We start from the raw sequence: 17,926 nt of genomic DNA, 5'->3' as shown, positions 1-17,926 counted from the left end.
CGCTCATCCTGAGCCTGAGGCTTTTTTGGTAAAGTCGATTGATGCTGATGAGCCGTGTTCGGTTCTTGGTATTCTGATTGCGGAAATTAACTTTTTGAGCAAGGGGAATCCAGTCCTAAATTTTAAGCACTTTCTTATGTCAAATTTTTGGCAGAGTTTATGGGTTGTAGTGAGGATCTAGCTGCAGTTGAGAAGACGGCTTCAGGGTTTGATCTTGAGCCTGTCAACTTTTTATTTTTGGTGGATGGGACTTTTTAGCTCCTTATAAACTGGAAACCTCTATAGTTGACAATGTGATTGTCACCGCAGTTGCCGCACTTTTTCGAGTTGTAGTCATCGTTGATCGCTGGGCAGTGTGCGGAGTCACAGTATGACCTTGTACGGCCATATTGCGGTTCGCACATTGTACCGGGCGATTGCGTTTTAGCGGTTTCTCAACTGTAATTCTGCGGGGCAGCTGAACTGAAGATTGTATATAGGGTGCATTTCGTATTTCTTCAGTATTCGTATTTCTTTTCTGGCCGAGCTCAACCTCAAAGAGTTTAAGAAACAAATAATTTTTATTGAATCCGATAAAAATGAAGTAGAGCATTCAACAATATTCGGCAACTCCATTACGACAATTGAATATAATGTAATGACATTCGAAAAGCCAAACAAACCCAAATTACTAAAGGCAGACAGAGACTGAGCTTTCTCCAGCTTGACTTTAAAGCGATGCACAGTGGCTGGATTTGCCAAAGTTGAGGCAAAAAGTCAAAAAATAAATATTGATCTACAGAAAATAGATTTTAGTACATATATTATAACCAACAACTGTACCAAATTTTAAATCCCTAGGAACTGTATTTTACAACTCAATACGGCTAAGAACGGCATAGGAGACGTTGAAAATTATGAACTACATAAGACACAATAAATGAAAAAATCAGAATAATCAATCAATCATCCGACGATGAAGAATTAAAATTAAACAATATAGAAACAATCCTTTATACATACAACCATAAAATTTAACATGACATCACCGGACAAACCCCTTCTCAAATATTCCTATACGCAGCGGGCATCCAAAAATTGACACTTAAAATATTAAACAAATGAAAATAGGTAAATTAAATGCAGAATGTAACATTGACATTCTGTATCTAGAAAAGATCCAATTCAAAAAGGAAAATTAGAAAATCCATTTAAAGCAAATAAAAATGTAGAAAAAATAGAAGAAGACAATTTATTGTATACAATCATATCTCAATCGATCATAAACTTTTGCAAGCAAGGGGCACCACAAGAAAGATTTTTGTAACAAGAAAGCAGTCTTAAGCTGAGATCAATCAAATAAAGTCGTGAATTTAAATCTTCGTTCTGTTAATTTTCTTAGCGTTATCCTTTGTCAACCGACGATGTTTAAATGTTTATTAAACTAAAACGATAAAAACAAAATGTTCAGCCCGAAAAATTGTGGATAGGATATGAAGTAGTTAATATACGATCATACATTTCACCCCTGCTATTAAAACAACCCAAAAAGTTGACTACAAGACAGCCCGCCATACAACGGCATATACTACGCACGCTATACACACCCACCAATACCCTACGCCCAAAAAGCAGCAATTGCAACACACAAAACATCAGCTATAGAAACAAAAATTAACACAACCACTATATCAAAAACAAACTCATCAACACCAAATAGTATGACCAGACGAGCTATCACCTACAAAGACTCCCATGAAGAAAACATGGACACCAGTGCATCAACATCATTACACCCCGCACTTTCAGAATTTTCCGACGGCCTAAAACTTAATATATTCTCAACTAAATAAATTAAGTTAAGCACCACCTTAAAATCAAAAGATAAAAACCACCAAAAAACAAAACATGATATGCAAACTAAAAGAAAGACATTTGACGATAAGATTTAGAATTATAAAGTTACAAAATATATAAATCAAAACTATTTTAGTTCTAGTTAACCTTTACCAATATTCTTATACTTAACATACTAAAAATATTACAATTAAATGAAAACAGATACTAATAATAACAAGAGGAAACACTATAGTCGAGTGCCCCGACTATAAGATACCCGTTACTGTTTTACACAATTTTAAAATATTCATTTTGCTAGTGGAAATTATCCAAGCGCCACCTATTGTCGGAGAAAGCATGTCGAGTAACTGATAGTGACGTCACTGACCATGTGAAGCCTTATAACCTAAATTTCTTTATAAGTAGCGAAATAATGTTCCGATTTGAAAAATCTTTGGTAAATCGATAGATATAAACAGAAATAAGTTATACAACGTCAAACGAAGGCATTCATAATATTATTATAGACGCCACACACAGTGTTCCGCGGTTTGTAGGCGTTAGATTGGAGTGCAATCTCTTAAATACGTATTCTTAAGCACAACTTCCTATCTCTTAATGTTCCTGAGATACCTATTTTCGATTCTATAATATAAGCAGGTGTAGTTCGGTAATGAATAGCTAGCTCCTTATCAGCCAGAAATAGGTAAATATTTTGAATTGAACATCACTGGACCCACAGGTAAATACGCGATGAAATAGTCATAATGGTCAAGACTGTTTCCGATATTATTACCGAGAAGAGTAGCCATGGCCCCAGAGTACATGCGAATGCTGATGATATTGCCGTTCTGGGTATCCAGGATGGATTTCGAAACTAGCGTGTAAAGATAAAGATTTCGTGGCAGAGTATAATAATAAATTACTTGGACGATAAGATAAAAAGAAGAAGCTGGAGTTCCTCAAGACAGTCCCATGAGTCCCACACACTTTGCACTCTAAACAGTTAACATCCGTTAAAAACATGCTTAATACCAACATTCTATCACTTATAGTTACTGAGATATCAAGTTTCCTACAAATTGCGAAAACCGCCTTTTGAGCTTGGTGGACGTAAGAGTAAATGTGGCCGGATAATGGTACCACTATAAGATGCGCTGGCATCACAAGATTATACATACTGAATTTTAATTTTCTAGCTCTAATAGATCCAGAGATTTTAGCGATTTTAGTTTTTCGTGATTTGTGGGCGTTAGAGTAGGCATGGCCGGATGAAAACGGTTAAATACGTATTCTTAAGCCTAACTTTCTAGCGCTTTTAGGTCCCGAGATTTTAGCATTTTTGGTTTTCCGGGTTTTGTGGGCGTTAGGGTGGGCGTGGCTAGATGGAAGGAAACCCATTCGCATTTGGCGCATCATAAAAACGTACATGCTAAATCCCAACTTTCTATTACTTATAGTTACTGAGATATCGGTTTTTCTACAAAATGCGAAAACTGTCTTTCGAGCTTGGTGGGCGTAAGAGTGGATGCGGCCGGATAATGGTACCACCATAAGATGCGCTGGCATCCCAAGATTATACGTTCTTAATTTCAATTTCCAAGCTCTAATAGTTCCTGAGATTTCAGCGATTTTAGTTTTTTGTGATTTGTAGGCGTAAGAGTGGGCATGGCCGGATGAAAACGGTTAAATACATATTCTTAAGCCTAACTTTCTAGCACTTTTAGGTCCCGAGATTTTTCAACCCATTCGCATTTGGGGCATCATTAAAACCTACATGCTTAATCCAAACTTTCTACCTCTTATAGTTACTGAGATATCAAGTTTTCTAAAAATTGCGAAAACCGTCTTTCGAGCTTGGTGGACGTAAGAGTAAATGCGGCCGGATAATGGCACCACCATAGGATACGCTGGCATCCCAAGATTATACAAACTCGTGGCAAGTTGCAGCGGCATCTGATAAATACGTATTCTTAAGCCTAACTTTCTAGCACTTCTAGAATGCGTTCCGTATTTCTGATGTTATCCGGTTGTGTTTATCCGAGTCATTTCGCATTTTTCAAGGAGTTTAGATAAGCATAAAAGTAGGCTTATATGTCTATACGACGTGGGGATTGTGTGGTTTTTCTAGCTTTGCTATCATAATTATAATTGACTTTTTCCATCTCACTGGAAAGTGGCCAAGTTTTTAATGGCATTAAGAAGTTGACTTTTGATGATGTTAACGATTTCGTTTGGTCGAAACTCAATTCGCTCATCCTGAGCCTGAGGCTTATTTGGTAAAGTCGATTGATGCTGATGAGCCGTGTTCGGTTCTTGGTATTCTGATTGCGGAAATTAACTTTTTGAGCAAGGGGAATCCAGTCCTAAATTTTAAGCACTTTCTTATGTCAAATTTTTGGCAGAGTTTATGGGTTGTAGTGAGGATCTAGCTGCAGTTGAGAAGACGGCTTCAGGGTTTGATCTTGAGCCTGTCAACTTTTTATTTTTGGTGGATGGGACTTTTTAGCTCCTTATAAACTGGAAACCTCTATAGTTGACAATGTGAGTTTCACAGCAGTTGCCGCCCTTTTTCGAGTTGTAGTCATCGTTGATCGCTGACCATTCTGATTTGGGTCATCATAAAAACCTACATGCTTAATCCAAACTTTCTATCTCTTATAGTAACTGAGATATCAGCTTTTCTACAAAATGCGAAAACCGTCTTTCGAGCTTGGTGGGCGTAAGAGTGGATGCGGCCGGATAATGGTACCACCACAAGATGCGCTGGCATCCCAAGATTATACATTCTTAATTTCAATTTCCTAGCTCTAATAGTTCCAGAGATTTTAGCGATTTTAGTTTTTGTGATTTGTGGGCGTTAGAATGGGCATGGCCGGATGAAAACGGTTAAATACGTAATCTGAAGCCTAGATTTTTTCAACCCATTCGCATTTGGGGCATCATAAAAACCTACATGCTTAAACCAAACTTTCTATCTCTTATAGTTACTAAGATATCAAGTTTTCTACAAATTGCGAAAACCGTCTTTCGAGTTTGGTGGACGTAAGAGTAAATGCGGCCGGATAATGGCACCACCATAAGATGCGCTGGCATCCCAAGATTATACGTTCTTAATTTCAATTTCCTAGCTCTAATAGTTCCTGAGATAAACTTTTTGAGCAAGGGGAATCCAGTCCTAAATTTTAAGCACTTTCTTATGTCAAATTTTTGGCAGAGTTTATGGGTTGTAGTGAGGATCTAGCTGCAGTTGAGAAGACGGCTTCAGGGTTTGATCTTGAGCCTGTCAACTTTTTATTTTTGGTGGATGAGACTTTTTAGCTCCTTATAAACTGGAAACCTCTATAGTTGACAATGTGATTGTCACCGCAGTTGCCGCACTTTTTCGAGTTGTAGTCATCGTTGATCGCTGACCATTCTGATTTGGGGCATCATAAAAACCTACATGCTTAATCCAAACTTTCTATCTCTTATATTTACTGAGATATCAAGTTTCCTACAAATTGCGAAAACCGTCTTTCGAGCTTGGTGGACGTAAGAGTAAATGCGGCCGGATAATGGCACCACCATAGGATACGCTGGCATCCCAAGATTATACAAACTCGTGGCAAGTTGCAGCGGCATCTGATAAATACGTATTCTTAAGCCTAACTTTCTAGCACTTCTAGAATGCGTTCCGTATTTCTGATGTTATCCGGTTGTGTTTATCCGAGTCATTTCGCATTTTTCAAGGAGTTTAGATAAGCATAAAAGTAGGCTTATATGTCTATACGACGTGGGGATTGTGTGGTTTTTCTAGCTTTGCTATCATAATTATAATTGACTTTTTTCATCTCACTGGAAAGTGGCCAAGTTTTTAATGGCATTAAGAAGTTGACTTTTGATGATGTTAACGATTTCGTTTGGTCGAAACTCAATTCGCTCATCCTGAGCCTGAGGCTTATTTGGTAAAGTCGATTGATGCTGATGAGCCGTGTTCGGTTCTTGGTATTCTGATTGCGGAAATTAACTTTTTGAGCAAGGGGAATCCAGTCCTAAATTTTAAGCACTTTCTTATGTCAAATTTTTGGCAGAGTTTATGGGTTGTAGTGAGGATCTAGCTGCAGTTGAGAAGACGGCTTCAGGGTTTGATCTTGAGCCTGTCAACTTTTTATTTTTGGTGGATGGGACTTTTTAGCTCCTTATAAACTGGAAACCTCTATAGTTGACAATGTGAGTTTCACAGCAGTTGCCGCCCTTTTTCGAGTTGTAGTCATCGTTGATCGCTGACCATTCTGATTTGGGTCATCATAAAAACCTACATGCTTAATCCAAACTTTCTATCTCTTATAGTTACTGAGATATCAGCTTTTCTACAAAATGCGAAAACCGTCTTTCGAGCTTGGTGGGCGTAAGAGTGGATGCGGCCGGATAATGGTACCACCACAAGATGCGCTGGCATCCCAAGATTATACATTCTTAATTTCAATTTCCTAGCTCTAATAGTTCCAGAGATTTTAGCGATTTTAGTTTTTGTGATTTGTGGGCGTTAGAATGGGCATGGCCGGATGAAAACGGTTAAATACGTAATCTGAAGCCTAGATTTTTTCAACCCATTCGCATTTGGGGCATCATAAAAACCTACATGCTTAAACCAAACTTTCTATCTCTTATAGTTACTAAGATATCAAGTTTTCTACAAATTGCGAAAACCGTCTTTCGAGTTTGGTGGACGTAAGAGTAAATGCGGCCGGATAATGGCACCACCATAAGATGCGCTGGCATCCCAAGATTATACGTTCTTAATTTCAATTTCCTAGCTCTAATAGTTCCTGAGATAAACTTTTTGAGCAAGGGTAATCCAGTCCTAAATTTTAAGCACTTTCTTATGTCAAATTTTTGGCGGAGTTTATGGGTTGTAGTGAGGATCTAGGTGCAGTTGAGAAGACGGCTTCAGGGTTTGATCTTGAGCCTGTCATCTTTTTATTTTTGGTGGATGGGACTTTTTAGCTCCTTATAAACTGGAAACCTCTATAGTTGACAATGTGATTGTCACCGCAGTTGCCGCACTTTTTCGAGTTGTAGTCATCGTTGATCGCTGACCATTCTGATTTGGGGCATCATAAAAACCTACATGCTTAATCCAAACTTTCTATCTCTTATATTTACTGAGATATCAAGTTTCCTACAAATTGCGAAAACCGTCTTTCGAGCTTGGTGGACGTAAGAGTAAATGCGGCCGGATAATGGCACCACCATAGGATACGCTGGCATCCCAAGATTATACAAACTCGTGGCAAGTTGCAGTGGCATCTGATAAATACGTATTCTTAAGCCTAACTTTCTAGCACTTTTAGAATGCGTTCCGTATTTCTGATGTTATCCGGTTGTGTTTATCCGAGTCATTTCGCATTTTTCAAGGAGTTTAGATAAGCATAAAAGTAGGCTTATATGTCTATACGACGTGGGGATTGTGTGGTTTTTCTAGCTTTGCTATCATAATTATAATTGACTTTTTCCATCTCACTGGAAAGTGGCCAAGTTTTTAATGGCATTAAGAAGTTGACTTTTGATGATGTTAACGATTTCGTTTGGTCGAAACTCAATTGGCTCATCCTGAGCCTGAGGCTTTTTTGGTAAAGTCGATTGATGCTGATGAGCCGTGTTCGGTTCTTGGTATTCTGATTGCGGAAATTAACTTTTTGAGCAAGGGGAATCCAGTCCTAAATTTTAAGCACTTTCTTATGTCAAATTTTTGGCAGAGTTTATGTGTTCTAGTGAGGATCTAGCTGCAGTTGAGAAGACGGCTTCAGGGTTTGATCTTGAGCCTGTCAACTTTTTATTTTTGGTGGATGGGACTTTTTAGCTCCTTATAAACTGGGAACCTCTATAGTTGACAATGTGAGTTTCACAGCAGTTGCCGCCCTTTTTCGAGTTGTAGTCATCGTTGATCGCTGGGCAGTGTGCGGAGTCACAGTATGACCTTGTACGGCCATATTGCGGTTCGCACATTGTACCGGGCGATTGCGTTTTAGCGGTTTCTCAACAGTAATTCTGCGGGGCACCTGAACTGAAGATTGTATATAGGGTGCAATTCGTATTTCTTCAGTATTCGTATTTCTTTTCTGGCCGAGCTCAACCTCAAAGAGTGGCTGCGGCTTTTTGTCCCTGTTAAGGATATTGAAGACTGTCTTAGCGCTAAATCTTGTAGCGCCTTTGTTATCTCTGTAGGCTTTACTTCGGACACTATGCCCTTAAGTACGACTTACAGGCCCTTGCTGCTTTTTAGCTGTAAAAGTTATTTTTATTCTCGGTAAGATATTTCAATAATACTCTGTAATTGTCTTCAGACATCATTTGAACTTTTGTTTTCTGAATGTTGCACTTTACAAGGGGTATTATGTGGAAGTTATCCTTGAAAATAAGCTCAATAATTTTGTTGACAAGAACATTGGAATTATTATCAATATCTCGTATATAAATAGGTGGAGGCTTTGGGTTTCTTTTCTCGATTTCTGTAGATTCGGCTGACTAAAAACTCATATTCTCTCAAGATTTTAAATCGGTTTGAGTTCATGGGCGTTTCTATTGCAGGTATGATAGCATTGCCACGGGTTATTTTGTGCTGAGAATTTAGAAATTCAGATATATGTAAATATTTTGCATTGAACATCACTGGACCCACAGGTAAATACACAATGAAATAGTCATAATGGTCAAGAGTGTTTCCGATATTATCATTGAGAAGAGTAGCCATGGCCCCAGAGTACATGCGAATGCTGATGATATTGCCGATCTGGATATCCAGGATGGACTTCGGAACGAGCGTGTAAAGATAAAGATTTCCTAACCTTTTTATTTCTTAAAGTAGTTTAAATCACATAAGTATATGTATTCACAAGGCGCCACCTATTGTCAGAGAAAGCAAGTTGAGTAACTTATAGTGACGTCACTGCCCGTTAAAAACATGCTTAATCCCAACTTTCTATAGTTACTGCGATATCAGTACCAAATGCGAAAACCGTCTTTCGAGCTTGGTGGGCGTAAGAGTGGGTGGGGCCGGATAATGGAACCACAATAAGATACGCTGGCATCCCAAGATTATACATAGTGAACTTCAACTTTCTAGCTCTAATAGTTCCTGAGATTTCAGCGATTTTGGTTTTTCGTGATTTATGGGCGTTATAGAAGGTTTATTCTTAAGCCTAACTTTCCAGCGCTTTTAGATCCCGAGATTTTTGCATGTTTGGTTTTCCGAGTCTTGTGGGCGTTAGGGTGGGCGTGGCTAGATGGAAGAAAAACCATTTGCATTTGGGGCATCATAAAAACCTACATGCTTAATCCCAACGTTCTTTAACTTATAGTTACCGAGATATCAGGTTTTCTTGAAAATGCGAAAACCGTCTTTTAAGCTTGGTGGGCGTATGGGTGGGTGTGGCGAGATAATAGTACCACTATAAGATGCGCTGGCATCCAAAGTTTATGCATACTGAATACTTTCTAGCTCTAATAGTTCCAGAGTTTTTAGCGATTTTAGTTTTTCGCGATTTGTGGACGTTAGATTGGGCGTGGCAGGATGCTGTAATAAACTTGCGCTGTCCCGGGACCTCAAGAATCTTCATGTTTAATCTCATTTTTGTATCTGTTATAGTTCCTGAGATCTCAGCGTTCATACGGACGGACGGACGGACAAAAAGACGGACATGGCTCAATCGACTTCGCTATTGATCCTGATCAAGAATATATATGGTCGGAAACGCTTCCTTCTATCTGTTACATACTATTAAACGAATTTAGTATACCCTTTTACTCTAAGAGTAACGGGTATAAACACAACCCTAAAATAATATCCATTCAAGATACCCACCTCCACTTCACAAATAATATTCTCATCCCAGTAAACTTCACTCTCTACCACATAAATAACTCGAACCATCCTTATGGCAGAGTAGCTTTCCTACTTCACAACTCCTTACAAAAACAACAAACCCAAATCCGCAATACAAGCTTTGACTCAATCGCCGTAACAGTACATTCTAAAATCAAATTCACTATAATTTCCAGTTATATACCCCCTAACAAACCATTCACTCTACAAGAATTACAAGACACTTACAATTACATCAACAATTACATCCTAATAACAGGCGATTTTAACAGCTGACACAAAAGTTGGAAACTTATTATTCAAATTTATAAACCAATCCCTTCTAACCACTCTTAATAATGGCTCCCCCACCCACTTCACCACACACCACACCTTTACACATATTGACCTCTCTCTAGCTTCCCCTGAACTATACCTTCACTCTAAATTGAAAATTGAAAACCACCACTTCCCGATATCAATCCAACTTTTTGAAAATGTATCAACGGACTCCTCCGTCATTAAAACTAAATTCAAATCAAGCCAACTGGTCCCTCTATCAAACATTTTGTAAGCAATTTTCCGATGACAGACCACTCACCCACCAAATAAACCAAGAAACTGCCCACCTGTGTGCCATTATAAGACACAGCGCTCATTTATCCATTCCACAATATCATCCAAGCTCATCCAAAGGAGTCACAAGGTGGGACACCGATCTACAAAAACAGCCAATATAATAACTTTCAAAAACGAGAAAAATAAAAACGAGAAACGAGAATTAAAACAAAAAAAAACGTAAAGCCCTGCACGAATTTACCTCAGATATAAATCCACAAACTCCAATTCCAACAATATGGAAAAAAATTAATCGATTCTGTGGCCTTAAGACTAACACCCAGATCCATTGTCTCATTAACCCTAGTAATACATCCGAAACCCATACAAACAAATATGACATCTCGAAAGGCCTATGTGAATTCTGGTCTAACGCATCACTTAATAATACCTTCCACCCTACTTTTAGATCACACAAAGAAAACTTAAACTACTATACACAGTACATCCGCTCTAACCCAATCCTTAGAATGCGGTATTTCTATTATTTAATTGAAAAGCGCCATAAACCAACTTAAAGTCAAAACACCAGGTAGGGACCGCATCAGTTGATTAGAAATTAGGGCCAAAAATGATCAAATATATAAACTTTTTAACTAACCGAAAAATCTGCGTACAAATACGAAACATACAATCTCTACCCTTAACACTTGAAAATGGAATCCCACAAGGATCACCATTATCTGTAATACGTTTTGCAATTGCCTATAACAAAGTCAATAGAATCATAGGTCTCCACAAATCGTTCAAAATTACAGCATACGCAGATGACTATACAATTATAAAAATACACAAAAGAAGAGATACGTCAATAAACATAAACCCACTGCTCACAGGCATTCGAGAATGGTGCAAGTACTCTGGAGCCAGTCTTTCCATTCCCAAATCTAAATATTTACACGTTTGTCGAAAAAAGAAATGCAACTTCAAAGTAGCTAGCACTTTCAATTTAAAAACCGAAAAATAGTTAAAAATATTAGGTATAACTATAACCAATAATTATAAATGGGACGCACACAGAGATCAGTTAGTAATATAAATTTTTAAAAGATAAAAGATATAAAATGTCTCTCTAGCACAATTTTCAACTGCCACATTAAAACCATTATTTATGTAATTAACTCAGTTATCATGTCAAAAATTGATTATGGGTTATTTCTATACGGAAAGGTACCTAAATCAAAACTTAGTAAAATAAAAACGATATTCCACTCAGCTATTAGAATTAGAATTAAAAATTTTTTAAATGATTTCAACCGCTAAGAAAACGCATCTAGAACAGATTATAAAAAAAATGTCAAATACAAAACGAATCCCAAAATTGTCATCAACAATAAAAGATACAATTGACCACTGCAAAGCAATACTACTATACCCTATTCCCATAACAATTAAAAAAGAAACCACACCAGCGTGGTCCTACAACTTTACTAAAATAAACAAATCCTTACATACAGTCGGAACATAATTTATTCGAACACCCATGAGTTGGAAGTTTATTCCTTAATATCTCGAGAAATTCACAAGTTTTAACTTAAAGACTAGCTTATTTCCTTAATAACACAAATAAGTCATTTTTTTACGCAAAAAAATTATTCGTACACTTCATATAATGTTGAAAATAAACAACAATTCCAAAGATTTAAGGATTTTAATCTTTAGTGGGTCCTTCGTTGGCCTTAATGGAAGCTTGTAAACGTCGACACATGCTTTTTATAAAGTTGCTCGTCTTAATGCGGTCGTATTAATGCGTCGTATTAAGGCGTCGTATTAAGGCGTCGTATTAATGCGGTTTTTAAGGATTCCTTCGAAGATATGTTGTCCTTTTCTGGACGATATCCCATAAATGTTCTAGGGGTTCAAATCTGGTGAGTCGGTTTTTGCTCCTTGCAGTGATATAAAAGCCACTCTTGCACTAAATACGACAAATATTTCGGGTCGTTATCTTATTGAAATACGAAAGACGCTGGATTCTGTCCAAGTTTAAGGGCACTTGGAATTAAATTTTGGCCTAAAATATCTTTATACATAAACTTATTAATTTTATCTTCCTTATGGAAGACCATTCAAGCCATCCACCTGCAGCTATACACCCATAAACCATCCCATTCATGCCAACGTGCTTAAAAGTTGGAATCAAGTTTTTTCCTTCATGGCTTCATTTGCCTTTTGACATACTTTAAAAGGACCGCCGTGTCCAAAATTTTTAATTTTTGATTTGTCAATAAATGTAACGTTTTCCCAAAATAATTCCAACTTGCCTACATGCACTTTTGCCATCTCCAAACACATTTTTTGTTGTAATGGGTTTTTACGAACAACTCTACCATGTATACCAGCATTGTACAGGGTGTTCCGAATGGTTTGGGAACAAAACTTTTTCAGAAGGCTTCTCTAGGCTTTTAAGAATTGTTGTGGATGTTATTCTGGGATTTTGTAATGCCATATTTGCAACTGCTCCTGCTATAGTTTTTCGAAAATTTAGGGATAAATCTTGACCCCGACCCATTTCGTTCAATTACAGCAAAAAAAAGCATCGAAACTAACTAAACAACTTTGAGAATAGTACACCGAAGTTTGCTCCGAAGTACAGTTCAAAAAAGAGGAAACACTATAGTCGAGTGCCGCCGAGTAAAATATTAATTTTGCTAGTGGAAATTTACAAGGCGCCACCTATTGTGGGAGAAAGCATGTCGACTAACTGATAGTGACGTCACTGCCCATGTGAGGCCTTATAACCATAATTTCTTTATAAATAGCGATATAATGTTCCGATTTGAAAAATCTTTGGTAAATCTATAGATATTAACAGAAATAAGTTATACAAGGTCAAACGAAGGCATTCATAATAATATTATAGACGCTACAGTTTTCCGCTGTTTGTGGGCGTTAGGTTAGGCGTGGCCAGATGTAACTTCGTGGCAAGTTGCAGAGGCATCTCTTAAATACTTGTTTTGTAGCTCTTATAATTTTCGAGATTTTTGCATTTTTGTTTTTTCGGGTTTTGTGGGCGTTATAGTGGGCAATTCGCATTGGAAGCATCATAAAAACCTACATGCTTAATCCGAACTTTCTATCTCTTATAGTTACCGAGATATTAGCTTTTCTAGAAAATCCGAAAACCTTTCGAGCTTGGTGGGCGTAAGAGTGGGTGGGGCCGGATAATGGTACCACCATAAGATGCGCTGGCATCTACTTTTCAACGAATCTAGTATACCCTTTTACTCTAAAAGTAACGTGTATAAAAAGAATCGCGGATTACCGTTGTATTCAGAAATAGAAGTCAAGAATAAGAAGTGTACGAATAATTTTTGTGCGTAAAAAAATGGCTTTTTTGCGTTATTAAGGAAATTAACTAGTATTTAAGTTAATATTTCTTAATTTTTTGCTTAAAATATATGCTCGAAATGTATACCTTTCATTTGATATATTACATTTTAGTTTCTGTTACGTATTTCTCGAGATATTAAGGAATAAACTTCCAATTCATGGGTGTACGAATAAATTATGTGGCGACTGTACTTCAATAAAACCAAACACACCACCAATAGTATACAATCAAAAGTCCAAGAAACAAACGATACCCTCAAACAGCACATTTTCTTATACACAGACGGTTCCAAATCTGTCAATGGAGTTACCTACAGCGTAACCTTCACACAGCAAATTCTGGTACCATTCATCCATTTTCACTGCTGAAATAGCAGCATGTAAATATATAAGCCAGGACTTCACATTTCCTTCTGAATGCTTGGGATCTTTGTACTGGTAAAACCGAAAACGATCGAAAAATTAAGGAATACTAATTTTCACATCATTTTCCATTTTACCAGGACAACGATCCGAAGCATGTGAAATGTGAAGTCATGGCTTATCTGGAACTGCCCGGGAAATCATCTCAAAGCTTTCCTGGAGCAGAAATATACAAAATATTACCTGTTAAATTAAAAATAATAAGTAAAGAAGAATCTGCTGTACAAAGTAAGCTGCGGCATTGAAAAATGATGAACATTTTGTTTATATTAAATAAGTTTTTTGTTTTTATGATTGAGAAAATCGTTTTATTTTAATAAACATCTTAATATTCCCAGTTACAAAACTCCGTTAAAATTGTGTTGTCCTTTTTTAGTTTAGAATAACAACTGAAACTATTTTTAGGTACATAACTGCACGAAATAAGCTAAGGGCCACTGTAGGATTCATAAATTGAAGGGAAAACAAGAACAAGCACAATCTATCGATCTGCATTTAATGACAGAAATGTGTTTATTTAGATAGGTAATTCTTGTTGGACCTTAATGAACTAAATATCAATACTTAATAAACTGCGACCCACTGTATAAACTACATATTAAAAATAATACAGTTGAATATAAACCAGTCTCAGATCATAAAACGAAAATATTCGTTTTCCTTTTTATTATAGAATCCTATGTAAATATAGCACCATACTCACGTTAATATTTGAAGCTATAGATCCTCGCATAATTTCTGGTGTTTCTGCTTCAAAACCAATATCACCAAAGCCGTCATCTTGTAGGGATAGCGACAAGCTTCCATAATCTTCTCTCATTGTTATCTCGTCAGCTCTGGACTGATTAATAGAAAATTGAGCTTCAATATCAATATCGTTTAATTCAGGCAACGCCGTATCAAAGTCATGAAAAACTTCAGGCAGTGTTATGGCATTAACGTTCGCTTCTCTGTGCCCTTCTGGTAGGTCGACCATGCCTGGGCGAAAAGCCATCTATAAACAAGAGTATTACCAAAAGGTATAAGGATTGTTACAGAAACTTAATGCAATTACCTTAATCTTAACAAATGCTTCATTGCAATCAGCTAGTAAATACTTTGCTTTTCTTGAGTAAATGCGAACAACTCCCAGCAATAAATGACCAGAAGTCCTTAGCGCCAATTTTACTTTGGGCTGCAAGATGCCTTCCACTGATTTTTCAATATTAGTTTCAAACACATGAGCTTTTGTAATCTTCTTGTCCCAATGTGCTGCTAACCATATCTTGGCCAAAGGACCTTTCTTGGCCAAAATAATGTGTTCATAGAACATTTTAAACTGGTATATATTAAAATTTATTTAAAATGCCCTTCGTTTCATCTCTCATAAGTGTTTATTTCCATACTTAATTATCGATAAAAAAAAATAACAGAGTGCTAAGATAGCAGCATGAAACACTAATAGAATTTTCACTTGATTGGTAGGGACATACAGTCGGCACATAATTTATTCGTACACCCATGAGTTGGAAGTTTATTCCTTAATATCTCGCAAAATACGTAACGGAAATTAAATTAATGTAATATCTCAAATGAAAGATATACATTTCGAGAACATATTTTAAACATAAAATTAACTAGTTTCACCTTTAATACTACATAATTTCCTTAATAACACAAAAAAGGCATTTTTTACGCACAAAAATTATTCGTACACTTTATAAAATGTTGAAAAAAACAACAATTTCATGATTTAAAGATTCTAATCTTTAGTGGGTCCATCGTTGGCCTTAATGGAAACTAGTAAACGTCGACACATGCTTTTTATATGCTTCTCCCGTTGTGGCAGTATGTGGTTCCTTCCATATTTTCTTTGTTCTACTGCAAATTCTCCAGTGATTACGTATTTTTTTTATAAAACTTCGCATTGTGGAAGGTGATTTGACAATATTTCTACCAATTTCGGGTTAATTGCGGTTCGCTAAATATAATCTTGACCCCGACCCATTTCGTTCAATTACAGCAAAAAAACAGAGAAACTAACTAAACAACTTTGAGAATAGTACACCGAAGTTTGCTCCGAAGTACAGTTCAAAAAAGAATCGCGGATTACCGTTATATACAGAAATAGAAGTCAAGAATAAGAAGTGTACGAATAATTTTTGTGCGTAAAAAAAGGACTTTTTTGCGTTATTAAGGAAAGTATGTAGTATTAAAGTTAAAACTTGTTAATTTTATGTTTAATATATTCTCGAAATGTGTATCTTTCATTTGAGATATTGCATTTTAATTTCCGTTACGTATTTCTCGAGATATTAGGCAATAAACTTGCAGCTCAAGGGTGTATGAATAAATTATGTGCAGTACATATCCGCGCCGGAAAATAATTCTTATCGATAACGTAGTTACTATTTTCTTTTTTTTTTAATTTTTTATCTATCTGATATTTAAATTTAAATCCAAAAATTGATTTCTTGAAACATCGTAGCAGATTCTATTGGACTATCTAGATTGCATAAGTATGCCAGATGATGTTCTGTGGAGTTTAGGTATTCTAATCCAATCACATTGTTCCTTTTTATGGCATCTGGTCCAAATTATTGAAAGTTGCTTTGCATACTACTTAATAGCTGCGAAAAAATCAATTTTCGTAATGTTAAGAGAAAATGGAGTAAATTGATTTTTATAAAGGGTATATTAGATTCGTTGAAAAGTGAGTAAAAGGTAGAAGAAGCATTTATGATCGTAGAGATGAAGTAAAATTGGCGTGTGATCTGATGACAGATCTGTTAAGTGTTCCACGTGGACATGATCTCTAGCGCTCTTCTTGTCACGGAAAAATCAATCAAGTTAGGCTTCTTATTAGGAATTGTTGGCCAATCAGTAGGCTTGCCAGGAAAGATAAGACCAAGCTTTTTTCTTGGTGTTATTATAGCGTTGTCCAGCTGTCTTCCTTTGGGGTTGGTAAGTTGAAAGCCCCAGTGGGTGTGTTTTGCATTGCAATCAACAGCCGCTAAAAAACGGTCACCTAATAGGTCAAAGAACTGAACAAATTCATCTTCGGAATGGAACAGCGTGAGGGAAAGTATATAGCGGATAAGTTTACGAAACCGATTTTGGTATTGATGTATATTTATGTAGCTTGAACAGAGGCTGTTGCAAATGATGACAACTCATAGTGCCTGATGCGTTTCTTGATCAGTATACCAGTACCGCCATGAGTATGGTTAGTTTCATTAAATGTCTAGCCATTAAGGTAAAAATATTTTTTGTTTGTTAGGTGAGTGTCTGAGATAAGTATGGTGTCAATGTCATACTGATCTAGCAACTGTGAGTGCTCGTGTTTCCGGAAACATATTTTTAAGGAAGTTCAATAAGTTTATGTGTGGCCGTATTCCTGACAATTCATGCATTGCACAGGCCCATTCCGCTTATGTGGTTCCTCAACGTTGATCCTACGGTGCAATAGATATTGAATCTTATAGAATGGGTGAACTTCATTGTTTTATAAGTGCATACATTCCGGCTCCATTTCTACTTTGAACATTAGCTGAGGAACTTTGTTTTTATTTAATATATTCCTAACCTGTTTGACGTTAAAGCCATTTTTTTTAAGTTCAGCTATAATCTTATAGATAGGGACTGTTGCTTCAATAGCTTTGATAACTACTTGTAATCCTTAGCAACTTTTAAGTTGGTAGGTGTAGTAGTTTATTTTTCCTTTATCGAGGTGTTTGGCTACTGATCAGTAATCTTGCTGGTCGTTCACTTGTATTTTTGTCTCGTTGATGTTACCCGCTTTTATGGACTTTGAATAGAACTCGTTTGCTCCAATTTGATCAGTTATTGTCATCATCTTTTGGATCAATAAGAATAGAAAATTGATTACCTGTCAGCGCATTGTTTCACACA

The 17,926-nt window shown here is 36.6% G+C and overlaps 1 protein-coding gene and 1 long non-coding RNA gene across 4 annotated transcripts in view; one reads left to right on the top strand and one right to left on the bottom strand.

Annotated features, from left to right (window-relative positions):
* The window catches only part of LOC108114678 (double-strand-break repair protein rad21 homolog), a 52,963-nt gene extending 37,528 nt beyond the window's left edge, over positions 1-15,435 (bottom strand). For 2 of the 3 annotated variants that reach the window (XM_041817736.1, XM_041817737.1), the window contains exons 1-2: positions 15,090-15,434; positions 14,739-15,029 (exon numbers count right to left, since the gene is read on the bottom strand). In XM_041817736.1, the coding sequence (XP_041673670.1) occupies positions 14,739-15,029; positions 15,090-15,347 (549 nt within the window). In that variant the 5' untranslated portion in view covers positions 15,348-15,434. Of the gene's footprint in view, positions 1-14,738; positions 15,030-15,089 lie in introns of all 3 variants that reach the window. The other variant, XM_041817738.1, reaches the window with a different exon arrangement.
* A 1,202-nt stretch (positions 15,436-16,637) lies between these two features.
* LOC108117618 lies at positions 16,638-17,207 on the top strand. The gene is made up of 2 exons (XR_001772898.1): positions 16,638-16,978; positions 17,050-17,207. It is a non-coding gene; the product is annotated as an uncharacterized LOC108117618 (long non-coding RNA).
* Positions 17,208-17,926: the final 719 nt, after the last annotated feature.

Source organism: Drosophila eugracilis, unplaced genomic scaffold (genome assembly GCF_018153835.1).
Source record: "Drosophila eugracilis isolate 14026-0451.02 unplaced genomic scaffold, ASM1815383v1 contig_1890, whole genome shotgun sequence".
NCBI lineage: Eukaryota > Metazoa > Arthropoda > Insecta > Diptera > Drosophilidae > Drosophila > Drosophila eugracilis.
The sequence above is the reverse complement of the archived record's forward strand: the minus strand, read 5'-3'. Positions and strand labels throughout refer to the sequence as shown.